The sequence below is a fragment of the Lactuca virosa genome, chromosome 2 (genome assembly GCF_052849685.1).
Source record: "Lactuca virosa cultivar CGN04683 chromosome 2, Lactuca_virosa_CGN04683_v6, whole genome shotgun sequence".
Taxonomy (NCBI): Eukaryota; Viridiplantae; Streptophyta; class Magnoliopsida; order Asterales; family Asteraceae; genus Lactuca; species Lactuca virosa.
Genome location: NC_136427.1, coordinates 286,288,395 through 286,303,493, shown reverse-complemented (window position 1 = coordinate 286,303,493; position 15,099 = coordinate 286,288,395). Strand labels below are relative to the sequence as shown.

At 36.9% G+C, this 15,099-nt stretch overlaps 4 protein-coding genes and 1 pseudogene across 4 annotated transcripts; 3 read left to right on the top strand and 2 right to left on the bottom strand.

The window, feature by feature from the left end:
• Positions 1–2,803: 2,803 nt before the first annotated feature.
• On the top strand, positions 2,804–3,665 carry LOC145157072 (wound-induced basic protein-like). Its single transcript, XM_079076216.1, has 2 exons — positions 2,804–2,955; positions 3,427–3,665. Exons 1-2 carry the CDS (start codon positions 2,885–2,887, stop codon positions 3,494–3,496), a joined length of 141 nt encoding a protein of 46 aa, XP_078932342.1. The 5' UTR covers positions 2,804–2,884; the 3' UTR covers positions 3,497–3,665.
• A 443-nt stretch (positions 3,666–4,108) lies between these two features.
• Positions 4,109–4,874, bottom strand: LOC145161312 (17.6 kDa class I heat shock protein-like). The gene has a single exon (XM_079080814.1). It carries the CDS (start codon positions 4,704–4,706, stop codon positions 4,233–4,235), a length of 474 nt encoding a protein of 157 aa, XP_078936940.1. The 5' UTR covers positions 4,707–4,874; the 3' UTR covers positions 4,109–4,232.
• A 3,297-nt stretch (positions 4,875–8,171) lies between these two features.
• LOC145157071 (7-deoxyloganetic acid glucosyltransferase-like) lies at positions 8,172–10,110 on the top strand. Its single transcript, XM_079076215.1, has 2 exons — positions 8,172–8,705; positions 9,088–10,110. The coding sequence occupies exons 1-2, from the start codon at positions 8,192–8,194 to the stop codon at positions 10,017–10,019; spliced, it is 1,446 nt and encodes a 481-aa protein (XP_078932341.1). The 5' UTR covers positions 8,172–8,191; the 3' UTR covers positions 10,020–10,110.
• Positions 10,111–10,878: 768 nt separating this feature from the next.
• Positions 10,879–12,824, top strand: LOC145161304 (7-deoxyloganetic acid glucosyl transferase-like). The gene is made up of 2 exons (XM_079080809.1): positions 10,879–11,530; positions 11,637–12,824. Exons 1-2 carry the CDS (start codon positions 11,035–11,037, stop codon positions 12,566–12,568), a joined length of 1,428 nt encoding a protein of 475 aa, XP_078936935.1. The 5' UTR covers positions 10,879–11,034; the 3' UTR covers positions 12,569–12,824.
• A 404-nt stretch (positions 12,825–13,228) lies between these two features.
• On the bottom strand, positions 13,229–14,784 carry LOC145161308 (UDP-glycosyltransferase 76G1 pseudogene; annotated as a pseudogene).
• Positions 14,785–15,099: the final 315 nt, after the last annotated feature.

The following is a 15,099-nucleotide window of genomic DNA, read 5'->3' as shown; positions in this document are numbered from 1 at the left end:
ATGTAAAACTCCTTCAACAGTAATCTCAAGCACCATAATGTTGTTTATCTTATTTGCTAACTCATATGGGTTTTATATATTCATTCTCTTACTCCAAAAATGCACATTATATGCTACAAAACATTAAAACTATTAATTACCAAGAATACCCCTCGTTCAAATATCAAGCATGCTCTCGACAATTATAAAGTAGAGAAACTTCGTTTACCATATTGAATGCAATCAATACCTTAAAATGATTACTAATTGGTTTCAATCTCCATAGTGTGCAAACAGTGAAGTCATTATTTGGTTTAGGCCATTTAATAAAAAATAAATTAATCCTTAGTAAAAAAAAGTTAAAAACCTTTTGTGAACATCTAAAAGTGTTAAAAATAACATGTATTTACCTCATCTCTTCATGGCTGTAGAAAGGCTCTTCTAAGTTCTAATCTTTGAGAGCACATTAGGGACTTTCTTCAAACAATATTGCTCCTCTCTTTTTATATTATAAATAAACATGTAAAGACGTAATTGCGGTGAAATGATTTTTTTTTTAACCATCACTCCGATTACCCAAAAAATGATGGGATTATGCCACTAATAGACATTTTTTGGGGGAGAATTTCAAATTTTAGTCACAAAAAAATGGATTTCCACGTATAGACATGCTTTCCGCGGAGGTGAGCTCCGAGGAGCTCCGCGGAATTCACTGTAGCTCCGCGGAGTGGCAAAATCGTAACTAAATCAATGGTGTTTATGAAAAAAAAATCGATGAACAGTTCCGCGGAGCTACATTGTTTTTTTTTTCAAAACACCCTTGATTTAATTACGATTTTGCCACTCCGCGGAGCTACAGTGAATCTGCGGAGCCCCTCGGAGCTCACTTCCGCGGAAAGCGTGTCTATATGTGGAAATCCGATTTTTTGTGACTAAATTTTGAATTTCTCCCCCAAAAAATGTCCATTAGTGGCATAATCCCAAAAATGATTCACACTAAAATTTGCAAACAATATAAAAATCGAGCAGCATGGTCTTTTATTTATTTAATTCATAAAAAACATAATAATTTATAAATGATAAAATACCATAATTACAGGAAGAGAAGTCATCTGATTCAACCTCTTGCATCAAGTCCAATGAAAACAATTATACAATCAACATCCTTTAGTTCCTATATCTATAAAACGATAATTTGCATAACGAAATGTATAAATTTTCAAAAAAGAACCTCCATATGCTTGCCAATAATCTCCTCATTCATAATTTATCTCGTATTCCAGATTTTAAAATGGTGATTTTGGTGTCATTTCTACATAAGTAGCCCACCTTTGAAAATTAATAAAGTTCTGATTCCATTTTCACTATAGAACAATAAAGCTCTGATTCACGAATCCTACTAACTTTTTGGTTTCCTCGTTGCTACCATCTTCCTTCATAATCTATCAACAAATTAATGAATTTAGACTGATTCATGAACAAAAATAAGGCCTGTTGCAACATCTATGGCGTTTTTGAGCCTTGTTGCCCATGGAAGCGGTTGTAGGCCCCTGAAAATTGAAAGCAAATTGTTAATGGATGAAGATGAAGAGTTGTTAGTTATCGAATATAGAAAAATGGTGCAACTTGCAAGACCTTACGCATACCTCTGAAAAGATGATCGTTGAAGCTTTCTTTTGGCATGTACTCATAAACCAAGAGACCGTAATCACGTCGCGTTAATGGGTTCCACCGGAAACCCCAAACACCAACAAATTTAAAGCAGAACATGCCCACATCTGTAAACATACGAAGAGTGAAATAGAAGAATTTAGGGCTTTTTTGGGTGAAATGTGATTTCTACAGTAGGGTAGAGGAGGACTGATGAGATGTAAGGAGAAACAAAGGCCGAAGATTCCCAAACGTCTGTATTTGTTTGTGATGATTGAGGGAGAAAACATATCCATCGTCTGTTGGAGCTTAATTGAGAGAGAGAGAGAGAGAGGGGGGTGGATTCTATTAGGGGGGAGAAAACGATGGATAAAAAGAGGAGAACATGTGTATGGTGGTTTCAGAGAAGTCGATGACGATGCAAATGAAGCCCAGCTCCGCGCCATAAAACCACAAAACCAACGGCTTGAAACTTATATTGTAGGTAGGGCTGTAAACGAACCGAACGAACACGAACGGGGCTTGTTCATGTTCGTTCGTTTAAGTTAGCCGAACAAATAAACGAACACGAACGGATAAATGAACGAGTTTTCTTGTTCATGTTCGTTCGTTTAACAAATTACATTATTCATGTTCGTTCGTTTATGTTCGTGAACATACTAAACGAATATAAACCAACAAACATAAATTAACAAAGATAAAAAAAAACATAATTGAAGATATATGAACATAAATGAATATATAATACACTAATGTAATTAAACAGAATTAAGCATATGTGAACATAAAATGAACTTATATGAACGAACATAAACGAACAACATAAACGAACGTTCACGAACATAATTGAACGAACGAGAACATTGTTCATGTTCGTTCGTTTAACTAAACGAACGATAATTTGTGTTCATGTTCGTTCGTTTATTAAATAAACGAACATAAACGAACTTCCCGCCGAACGGTTCACGAATAATTCGTTTACAGCCCTAAATGTAGGTAAGTCAATTCAAAATTAATTGTATATATAATATAATACATAATATTTTAATCTGTTAAAAGCCCAACCCAATTTGTTGTGTATAGGCCTTTAATATTTTAATGGGCTAAAAACTCTTTAGAAGCGAAAGTAACCCGGGTTTGGGTTCGACCCGATTTTCCTTCCTTTACATATCGAGGGTTGGGTTCTCTAGAAATTTAGGGTTTAACAATAACAAGTCTGAAAAAAGTTTCATCGAAATAGCACCAATCTGCAGCAATGATCTACGACGTCAACTCTCCGTTGTTCCGTTCCTTCCTCAGCCAGAAGGGAGGCTCAGCTGATAAAAGGTACTGCTCGTTTCATCGTTCTTGAATTTGGTAATGAGATTTGTGTATTTTATGTTTTTCTTTTGCAATTAGTCGGCTTCGTATTATGCGATTCGAGTATTCTTTGGTTTGCTAATTTGCTTATTCGCTATTTTGAATCATACGCGTTATCTGTAAATGATTTCGTCAAGATGTTTTATTTTGATTGGGTGACAAAGATGATTAAGTTTATATACGCATATCGTGTGTTACAGGTTCCAGTTTTAACATGTTGATTTCATCCATGTTTGATAAAAATTTTGCGATTCATCTATGTTAAAACATTCAATGTTCATGCTTCGGGTAGCGAAATAAATAAATGTAGGCCGTAGGGCTGTTGATTGAGGGATGCTTTTAGGGCTGGAGTTGTAGATCTAACATTGTGAACCACTTATTTATGTATTTCGGATTATGTTTTCTTACTTGTTTATCCTATCTGCTTTTTTTGTACAGGAAAATGGAGGAGAGGCCAAAGGAGCAAAAGCCAAAGGCAAATGAAAACAAGCCTGTGATGAATGAGTAATGCTGTCTTTTCAACTAAACACATATACATGGTGTATGTCATATCTTTTTTTGTATTTTGTTCATGGAGTTTTATGATATAAGTGGTACCATGTCTGTTATGAGGTCATCATCTTCATCACCTTTTGACTGTTGATATTTCTTTTGTAATGATCTTTGTTCGGGATTTAGATTTTCTAGTACTCAAGTTACAAATTTATCTCAGGTTTAACATTATAGTTTAAAAAAATATACCTCAAAATGTGATTATCCTGCAAAGCAAACTATAGTGAATTTGTTAAACAATTAAAATAAGTTTCTATATAAATAAATGATAAGGCGAATTTATATGAATGGAAAAGTTTGTGAGACCATATTCTTAATCAAATTTATATTTTTTTATGAATTTTAAACATAAACAATATATATTAAAATATTACCACTAAACTTTGATATAACACAGAAAAGCAGAAACAACATAGCGATTGTTATTTTTTATAACGTGTTTTGGATTTCTTGGCAAGACATTGCCATTAAGCATCTTCGGATTTGAACTCATTTATGGAATATATATGTCCATTTTCGCAGTACATTGGCTATGCAAATGGAAGACAAGTATAAGTCTACAATAGTATATATAATACAAGCTTTTATTGACGACTTAACATAAAAAGTAAAAAAACTTAAAAACCATACAAACAACCTCATAAAACCCACACCACACTACACGACTAGATTATTACATTCTATACAAAAACCTAACCAGAGATATCAATAGCCTTCACTTCCGGCTTCTTCTCCTCCTCCTTCGGCACAGTCACTGTCAGCACGCCGTTTTCCATTATAGCCTTTACTTGATCCATCTTTGCATTCTCCGGCAACCTGAACCTCCTGAAAAACTTACCGGAGCTCCTCTCCACCCTATGCCACTTGTCATTCTTCTCCTCATGTTCCTTGCTCCTCTCTCCGCTTATCTGCAACACCCTTCCATCCTCAACCTCCACCTTCACCTCCTCCTTCTTCATCCCGGGCAAGTCCGCCTTGAAAACATGCGCCTCCGCCGTTTCCTTCCAATCAATTCTTGTCCCGGCGATTGCAGCTGTTTCCTGTGAAGATTCAGGGATGTTTCCAACGGCGCTGGAGATTCCCTGAAAAGGGTCCCAGATGTCGAGGGAGAAAGGGTCAAATACGTTGCTCCTCCTGCCGCCAAAGAAGCTTGGAATGATCGACATGTTTGATAGTTTGAAAGGTTTATCTCTAGTGGTGTCAATTATACTGTTCTTCACTGTGATCTGAGAGGATAGAGACAGAGAGTTATTTATAGGAGAGAAAAGATTGAGCCTTGAGGCGGCGATTTCCACTTTCCAGACTTCTCTTGAAAAGACACTTCTGAAAGCTTCTACAGCCCACTAGACAGAAAGAGAGCCTTCGTATCTTCTTTATAGTTTATCCTATGACGAAATTGGGCCATGAATTAGCCCAAACAAAGTAAGAGAAGAGGAACTTTCCTTCTACAGTCCACTTGTCAACCTGCCACCAATTTGCACTTTTTAATCATAAAAGTTTGATTAAATGGTGAGTACTCGACGTTTAATCACATTCATATCCTCAAGTCATGGTAACCAATTTTGGGAGAAGATTTTAACCGTATGGCTATTGATGTGGACGTAAAAGGACATGTTTGGAGGTGTAGTTCATTACATGAAGATTTCAAAAAGTTCATAAATAATTTAATGTTAAGATAAAATAATGATATTCTAAGAATAGGGTTTCTTTCTAATGCCATGTAAATGTCATCTTATATTTTTATAATGACTTATTTTTCTTGTAATTTAGAAGGGTTGTTTGCTATGCAACATTTATTTTTTATTTTGATTATTATCTAAAATAATCGAACTTATATAAAACTTAAATTCTCACGTAACTAGTAACTCGGGTATGACTTCTAATATGTTTTCTTTAAAGAGGCCCCATTATATTTTGGTTGGCAAAGGTAATCATATTCCAATTATCGGTTATGGCGATTCCACATCCTATAACCAAAGATACACCCTTAAAAACGTTTGCCACCTGTCAAACATAATAAAAAAACCTTGTTCCGGTCCATATTTTAACATTAGAAAACAAACTTTCATTAGAATTTCACCCGTGTGGTTTTTCTATGAAGAACCTTAAAACAGAAAAAAACTGGCATGTCACGTCTTCTGTTTAGAATTGACACATTTGCAATAAGTACCTTATGTTGTGAATGGTGTCTTTTCACGGGGGTTTCTTCTTCTTCTTCTTCTTGCCAGTATTAGGTTTCTTCACCTTCTTCTTCTTGCCAGTATTAGGTTTCTTCACCTTCTTCTTAATGTCAATATTAGGTATCTCGCCTATAGTAGGGTTAGTGCCCTATGTAGGTTCTTCTTTCATCTCATTGTCTCTCTCGTCCATCCACTTTTTCTTCTCAGTTATCTCTCTTTCCTCATGAGATAATTTTTCATGGAGAGAGAGATTCTCGTTCTTAAGATGTGTTACATCAGCCCTTAGCAACATGGTTAGTTTTTTTGCTAATGTTATATAGTTTAGACATGTCTTTGACATCAACAGACTTTGTATCAACCCAATACTCCCCCTCATAGACTTTTATTATAAGATGCACAATCACCAATGATTTATATGAGTTCGCTTCCACATATGGTATGCCTCTTCATGTGGTTCTCCACACAGTCTTCCCGGCCCCCTAATACAAATCGAGTACTAAACGTAATAAAAAAAACAATTTTATATTCAATTCTTGTTCAATATGAAAACATTGTTGTTTACATCACCATAGTTCGCACTCTATTACTCTTTCGATTTGACATTATACATGTGGACTTATGAACTTCACCCATTCATTTACAATATATCCTTCACAATAAGGACATAAATATTACATTGTCTTACTTGTTGACTATTCTCACTTCCTTTGGACATTTTCCCGTTTAAAACAAATCAATTTTATACCACCTTTATACAATTTCAGTATTTTGTACATATATCGTAACTTAGTTCAAATGGAAATAAAAACTTGTCAATGCGATACTGGTGGAGAATTTAACAATCATATTTCGACCGATTATGTAACTCAACCAATATGCAATTCTGATTTTCTTGCGCATATAACCCTCAAAATGAAAAAGACGAACATATCATATGAACTATAAATAATATGATATACACAAACCTCTCCATACATCATTTATCCTCTTAGCATTACGCCCTCCATCATACCACCTTATATACTCAACATCCTCCCTTTAATCTCAATTACCGACAAAATGCCCACTTATTCCCACCTCCAAATGTTTAGATGTTTATTCTACCCAAACATCTCATCATCTACCTCACATAAACTATCACAAAGATTTACACGATGCATCTCCTTCGGTATTCGCCCAACTACAAAGGCAACATTTGCTACACTCGATCATGCCACTAAACCCTTATCTCAAGACATGTTACCTTTGATGAACAAACATTTTCATTCTCTAACATCACTTGTTACTGAAATCTCCAATACTTCTTTCTAGACCTACCACAACTATACTTACTCTACACCACCTCCCACGTACCTCAATAAATGCCCCATCCCATCCCTAACAACACCTCCATCCCAACACCTTCAATTACCTCCCCCAAGCTCAAGCTCATGCCACCAAACCCTCTACCCTCTATTGTTTCCCCACAACTGTCAGACCAATCTATCTAGCTTACCTCACCAACTTACTTCACTCGTACAACCCATTCATACCTATACTAGCCCAAACCGACAACACAAACACTCACCCATCGAACTCTGACCAACCGCGTAACACTCACATACATGTCGAACTGCAACCTGACCCCTCTCTCCTTTCTTATATCAAACCGCTCCCAACCTTCCCTTTCCATGCAAATTTGATAAACGAAAATGGAATAACCAAACCAAACCCAACCCTCTCTTCTCTCTATACTGACAATCCATTTATCCTATACCTCCAACCCTAAAACTGCTAACCTAACCATAATTGGAATAATCCCATAAAAACTAAGTACAATGCTTTGCTTAAACAAAATACTTATGAGTTGGTCCCTGACCTCATGATGCCAATTTCTTCTACACCCAAACAAAATCTAAATAAGAAGGTATAGATAAACACTTATAAGAGGTTATCAATCATTTGTTATACACTTTAACCAATTTCTTCCCGCTTCCAATTCATCTCCGATATAAAATCCCCCACACTTCATCACCAACAGAAGTGAAAATGAGTTGACAGGATAAAGATGTTAGGATGGAAGTTGGGGTGGAGGGTGGGGTAAGGGAGATAGGGTGGGTTATTTAATATTAATAAAACTTTATATATGATAAATAAACAATGATAGGAATAAGAAAAAAAGAGTCATTTTAATTCGACCGATGACCAAAAGTACAAAACCGAAATACAACCAAACTATATAGACCGTCTGAATGAAAAATAAAATAAAGATGAAACCTGCAACTTACCTAAACTATAGGGGTGATTTATATAATTTACTTATGTAACAAGCAAGCATATTATGCATGAACAAAAAATCCTCCGTACCTCAAGTCTACGGAACAAAGAGGATGATTCTCTCACATGTCATTTGCATTTTCATCAAATAAGCGAATCAACAGGAACTGAAATCAATTATATGTAATCCTAAAATCCATTCCCCAATTTGCAAAATGGATTCTCAATCCAATTCTCCACATGTACTCATATTCCCCTTTCCCGTTCAAGGCCATGTTAGTTGTATGCTCAAACTTGCAGAGCTCCTCTGTCTCTCCGGTCTCTCTGTCACCTTCCTCAACTCCGACATCATCCACCGCCGCCTCCTCCGGTACACCGACGTCATCTCTCGTTTTTCCCGGTACCCCGGTTTCAGATTTGAGACTATTTCAGATGGGCTTCCGCCTGATCACCCTCGTTCCGGTAATAGAGTCGTGGATATTTTCGATTCCATAAAAATGGTAACTAAACCCATGTTTAGAGAAATGCTTCTCCCTGGTGGTTGCTTGAATTCTGGTAAACGGCCTCCTGTTTCAAGTATTATTGCTGATGGGATTATGTGTTTCACCATTGACGTCGCTAAAGAGATGGGGATTCCCATTTATCTTTTTCGTACGGTTAGTGCTAGTTGTTTTTGGGCTTTTTACTGCATTCCGAAGCTCATAGAATCCGGCGACCTTCCGATCAAAGGTGCATCGTCTATTATCATAGAAAGTTAAAGTTCGTTCTCTTGGTGTTTACCTTTTCTTGGGTCGAATAGAACATTTTTTATGGACTCAATTCAAATTAGTTATTAATATAACTCCATTTTTCCATACGTTGAACCAAAAAAGAGGGATAATTGTTTTAAAAGATGGTGTCAAATAAATTGTTATACAAAAATATAACACGATCAAAATAATTTCCCGAATGGTAAAAAATGCGAGAATTCATAAGTCTAAGGTTCGAGTTTGAGCATCAACTTACTATTAATTTTTCATGTTGGCCGTGAGGCTAATCAGTGAGATGACTTTTAGCATTTTTTTGAAATTTTGTAGTTATTTTACTAATCCGAGTTGTTGATAATATGCAGAAGATGATGAAATGGATAGGCTTCTACTTGGCGTCACAGGGATGGAAAAGTACCTTCGGCTTCGTGACCTACCAAGTTTTTGTCGTGCAAACGACCTATCAGATAGAGCTTTCCAAGTTGTCACAACCGAGACACAAGAGACCTATCGAGCAAACGGGCTCATTCTCAACACCTTTGATGACTTGGAAGAATCCGCATTAGCTCAAATCCGCAAGCACATTCCTAACCTATACTCGATCGGACCTCTTCATGCCAACTTAAAATCCCGATTGGAAGCCAAATTGACATCACCACCTAGATCGTCAAATAGTCTATGGGAGGAAGACCGAACTTGTATGACATGGTTAGACGAGCAAGCACAAAAGTCGGTCATCTATGTTAGTTTTGGAAGTATGACCATGTTGAGTAGAAATGAACTCATTGAGCTTTGGTATGGGCTTGTGAATTCTAGAAAGAAATTTTTGTGGGTTGTTCGGCCCAATTCCGTGGCAGGAGATGGCCAAAACATTCCGGCCCAATTACTAGAGGGTACGTTGGAAAGAGGGTATATGGTGAGATGGGCCCCACAAGAGGAGGTCCTAGCTCACCCCGCAGTTGGTGGATTTTTGACACACAGCGGATGGAACTCAACGTTGGAAAGCATAGTGGCTGCAGTCCCTATGATATGTTGGCCTTACTATGCGGACCAACAAGTTAATAGTAGGTTAGTAGGAGAAGTGTTGAAGTTAGGGTTTGACATGAAAGACATTTGTGATAGGGTTGTTGTTGAGAAATTTATTAAGGATTTGATGGACACAAAGAGAGATGAGTTAACGAGACCGGTTGAACGAATGATGAAAATGGCTAGAAGATCGGTTGCTAAAGATGGGACTTCTTATAGTAATTTGAATCGATTGATTGAGGATATAAAAAACTCGAAGGAAAAAAGATGAATATGTAGTGTGAATTAATATAATTCATTTTGTTTCTAGATTTTAAATAACTTTCTTCTTTTCATATTTTGAAAGCGAAACTTATCGATTTGCCTTGAAGTTGTATGCTTTTTTCTGCCTCCTGATCATGCATCATGTAACCCGACTGCTATGAGGCAACCTTGTCATGCTAATGATAAGCTTAGATCTTTAGAAACAGAATTTTCACGAGTGAAAATATATGTATATTTCTCTGTAATTGTTATATATCTTTTAGTTGGAAGTTTATATCCAAAACTGTTGTAATCGTATACCTTTAAAAAAAAACAAATTACATTGTCAATAATCATTTATACATATGATGATTACATAGAACTCAACAATTCAACTTCAAGTTGATATACATTTTTATTTCCCCAAGCTGAGGAAGAGGCGGCTAAAAAGATTGAACAAAATGATGAGAAGGTACAAGAGAGTGATGCAAAGTTAGGTGATGGAGAAGGAAAGAAGGCTGACCAGGATACTGACATTGTACAAGTTGCCGATGCAAAAGAGAACGGTGTCTTGACTGAATAGTATAGTATGGCCCACGATAGCTGTCAGCTTTGTTAATTGTATCTCTGCATTGCTCTATCCTTTTCGTTTGGTTGAAACTTTTATTGCATTTGTAGTTTTCACTTACTAGTACTCAATATTTTTTTATTTATGAACGTCATCTAAGTTATTTTTTAACGGCATTATTTTAGTTACTTAACTCAATTTGAAGTTGAAAGGCTGATAAAAAAAAGTTACATTTTTCATGTTTAAAAAATTAAACAGGAAAGGAAAGAGACACATAAATATATCTTTATCTGCTGTTACCATCGTATCTTTTCCATGATTTGGAATTGTAATTTTAACATTATCTTCTTCATCTTCCATTTCAATATAAAACATCTGGTCGCCATTGTCATATTCCAACAGCTTCGAGTCATTAGTGTTGGCTTACTCATCTCGATACACTCTCTGAAATTCAGTTTCACCAATTCAATTGATCATGCCTCCTCATGTCTTGATTTTCCCCTTGTCAATGCAAGGCCCTGTAAATTGTATGCTCAAATTAGCAGAGCTACTCTGTCTCTCCGGCATCTCCGTCACTGTCCTCAACACCGACCACATCCAACGCTCTCTCATTCTTCATACCGATGTCTTGTCCCGATTCAGCCGCTACACTAATTTTCGATTTGAGACTATCTCCGACGGACTCCCCGACGATCATCCTCGTTCCGGCGACCGGTTTCTGGAGATATTGGAAGGATTCAGAACTGTGACGGAGCCGGTTTTCAGAGAGATGATGGTTTCTGGATGCTTCAGTTCCAAATCCGGTTTTCCGGTCACGGTTATCATACCTGATGGATCCTTTTCGTTTGCACTTGATGTGGCTGAAGAGATTGAGATTCCTTTGATTTATTTTGAAACTGTCAGTCCTTGCGCTCTTTGGACTTATTTGTGCCTCCCTAAACTGATCCAAGCCGGCGAGGTTCCTTTCAACGGTGACCTAATTAACTTCTTTCCTTTCACCGGCGATGCACTCCAACACTTTGAATTTTATTTCACATCTCTAAACAAAATTTTAACCTAATCTGATGATTGATTTAGGTAATGATTTGGATATGCCAGTCAAAAGCGTTCCAGGCACAGAAACGTTTCTCCGGCGTCGTGATCTACCATCCTTTTATCGCTGCGATGACCTTGTTAATCCTGTCATACACATCATCATGAACGAAGCTCAACATGTTCCTCGAGCTCAAGGTTTAATTATCAATACATTCGAAGCCCTAGATTCACCCATACTCGTTCACATGCGCAATCTCTGCCCAAATATTTACTCCATAGGCCCATTACATACCTTGCTCAAATCACGTCTCCAAATCGCACACAAATCCAACGTTTCAAACAGTTTATGGGAAGAAAACAGAGCTTGTCTCTCATGGCTCGACACACAACCGGAAAAATCAGTTGTTTATGTTAGTATCGGAAGCATGGCAACGATGACGCTGAACCAATTCTTTGAAATCTGGCATGGATTAGTTAATAGTGGGCAACCTTTCTTGTGGGTTAAACGTCCAGGGTCGGTTGTTGGAGAGTATGATGATGGTGAAGTCTCGAAACATCTCATGGATGAAACTAAAGAAAGGGGATTCATGGCGACATGGGTTCCACAGGAGGAAGTCTTAGCCCATTCAGCGATTGGGGTTTTTCTAACACATAGTGGGTGGAATTCTACTATAGAGAGTATAGTGGAGAGGGTGCCTATGATTTGTTGGCCACATAATGTCGATCAACAAGTAAATAGCCGATTTGTTAGCGAGGTGTGGAAGATTGGAATAGATATAAAAGATTCATGTGATAGAGTTATAATTGAGAAAGCAGTGAAAGATGTTATTTTTCAGAGAAAAAACGAGTTTATTTCATCAGTAAAAGCGATGGCAGAATACAGTGTTCAGAGTGTTGCAGAAGGTGGATCTTCGTATAAGAATTTGATTAAGCTGGTTGAAGACATTAAATCAATGGGCAATAAAGCATCGTAATCTTTGGGCCAGAGTAAATAGTAACTTCATCTGTAAAACATGGAAGGGGGGATGCATACGGAAGACAGATGCGATAAAAATTCAATGGAGAAAACAATACGAGATGTTATTGGATCGAAGGGACATGAGTTGATGATCGAAAATGTAAATAAAATGAAAAAGTTGCCAGAAAAGTGTAAGCATAGGCGGATCATCCTATGTAATGTTGGATAATCTAGTTATCTCGATGCATCTTTAATGTTGTAGTTTACATTAACTTTATTTTGTGTTTGTGTACATTTTATTTTAGATTCAAACTTCATCTACTTCAAAAAAGTTATTAGTGATGAAATTTAATAAGAACTATTATATATTTATATGATAACCTTGTTTATAAAGTTTTTATGACATGTTAAAATTAACTTGCACAAAATAGTTACTTATTCACATTGGAGATGAATCACATGATACTAAATTAACTTTGTTTTCTTCTTTCAAACATGAAACATATCGTGTAAGAAGACGACGACGAAATTAGGTGCCTTGCCTCGCATGTGATTTTTTTTTTTCTTTTTAAATTTTAATCGTTGTATAATTTACACATTAATTACAATATTACATGAACCACATACATGTGATGAAGATATACATATAATCTTTTTAACTGTTAGCAAGGATGTGTTTTATTTAACCCGATTAAAATATAAATAAAAACAATCGAACTAACATGATAAAATGTTGTAAAGAATAGTAGATGGATATATTTTATAGAGAAACGATGAAGTCAACTAGATTCTCCAGTGATTCGTATGCAGAACCACCTTTCTCCATAGAACGATTCACCTTCTCTTGAAGATAGTTAGATCTCTGTCTTATCTCACTTCCTTCTTCCTCCATAATTACACTTTTCATCACTCTGCCAATCTCCTCCTCCTTCCCGTTATCCAACATCACTCCTACTCTCCAAACGTCTGTTACGTATCTAGCATTTATTGGTTGATCATAAGAACAAGGTGAACAGATCATCGGAACACCTTCACAGATGCTCTCCAATGTCGAGTTCCATCCATTATGGGTCCAAAAGCCTCCTATGGCTGGATGAGCTAATACTTCTTGTTGAGGAGCCCACTTTACAATACACCCCCTTTCACCTACTTCCTCTATAAAACCTTTAGGCAAAGACTGGAGCCATTCAGACCCTGAAACCGAACCAGGCCGAACCACCCATAGGAACCGTTGCTTACTCTTTGCAAGCCCCCTAGCCATATTGCTGAACTCGGCTTTACCCATTTGAGTAATACTCCCAAAACTCACATATACTACAGACCTAACTGGTTGCAGATCTAACCATAACATAACGCTTCGATCTTGTTCTAGTAAGCTGCTAGAGGATGCTGGGAAATACTTATGAAACGGACCAAGTGGGAAACTGGGAATACATAAATTTTGGGTTATGGCACAAAATGCAGGTTCTTCGAGTTCTTTGAAGGTGTTCCATATGATCCCAGAAGCCGCTTTTATAGTTTTGATCATGCTAAAGATTAACTCGAGCTCTCCCTCCTTACGATCGTCGTTAAAAATCTTTAGCATGTCTTTTTCTGTGATCAGTGAAAGGTCTGGGATCGGATCTTCTTCTTCAATTGTGGTTTTGAGGTAGCAGTTTTTTATATGAGGAAGCAAGGCTGAGTAAACAAGGATGCAGGACATGCTGCTGGTTCGTAAAACGATTCTTGGGAGATTAAGACTGTCTGCAACTGATTGAGAGAAGTGCCATAGCGCATCCGAGATCAAGCATGTGACTGGTTTTTCTTCTTGCAACGTTACTAAACAATCCCTCAACGGATTGATGCAACTTTTGTTCATGAAGTTGATGATAGAATCAGGAGTATCCAGATTCAAATTCATGTTTTTTGATTCAGACGAGCCGTCTGAGATCGATTTGAAGGTGAATTGTGGATAGTTTGATTGGTTTGGCGAGTTGAAATGGGTGTGAATGATGGTAATCTTGAAGCCTTTTGTGTTAAGAATGTTTGCTAATTGAAGCATGGGGTTGATGTGACCTTGAAATGGTAATGGAAAAAGCACCAATCGGCAGTTGTTGAGCCGTGGTTCGGTGGACATGGCGGTGGCTGGTTTTATTTCTCTTGAAGTGGATGTTTGGGTAGCTGTGTTGTGTTTGAGTTGATTAAAAAGAGATATATATCTGTGTATTGCCACATGGAAGTTTGGGAGGTCTCGTGAGTTATGTTCGACGGTGGTTTTATCCTATGATTCCTATGTCATAATATAGATTAAGGGGGTGTTTGGTTTATCTTTTTAGGAGACAAAAATCTTTTTGGCAAAAGTTACAAAAAGTCAGGTTTTCCTGACTTTTCCAAAAAGTCAGTTTTCCTTATATAAAAAAATCCAAAAGTTGTTTTTAAAATGCTTTTACCAAACATCTTTTGCATTTTATCTTCTCCAAAAAAAACTTTTGGGCTCTCAAAAGATAAGCCAAACACTCCCTAAAAAACATGAAAGTTTGGGGAGTCCACCTGAGTCATGTTCACTAA

What these genes read in the sequence shown, in the direction of transcription:
- LOC145157072 (XM_079076216.1), top strand. Translation starts at nt 2,885, where the DNA reads ATGATCTACGACGTCAACTCTCCGTTGTTCCGTTCCTTCCTCAGCCAG. An exon ending in GGAGGCTCAGCTGATAAAAG is followed by an intron (nt 2,956 to 3,426) that starts GTACTGCTCGTT and finishes TTTTTTGTACAG; the next exon opens with GAAAATGGAGGAGAGGCCAA.
- LOC145161312 (XM_079080814.1), bottom strand. Translation starts at nt 4,706, where the DNA reads ATGTCGATCATTCCAAGCTTCTTTGGCGGCAGGAGGAGCAACGTATTT.
- LOC145157071 (XM_079076215.1), top strand. Translation starts at nt 8,192, where the DNA reads ATGGATTCTCAATCCAATTCTCCACATGTACTCATATTCCCCTTTCCC. An exon ending in CGGCGACCTTCCGATCAAAG is followed by an intron (nt 8,706 to 9,087) that starts GTGCATCGTCTA and finishes GATAATATGCAG; the next exon opens with AAGATGATGAAATGGATAGG.
- LOC145161304 (XM_079080809.1), top strand. Translation starts at nt 11,035, where the DNA reads ATGCCTCCTCATGTCTTGATTTTCCCCTTGTCAATGCAAGGCCCTGTA. An exon ending in CGGCGAGGTTCCTTTCAACG is followed by an intron (nt 11,531 to 11,636) that starts GTGACCTAATTA and finishes TGATTGATTTAG; the next exon opens with GTAATGATTTGGATATGCCA.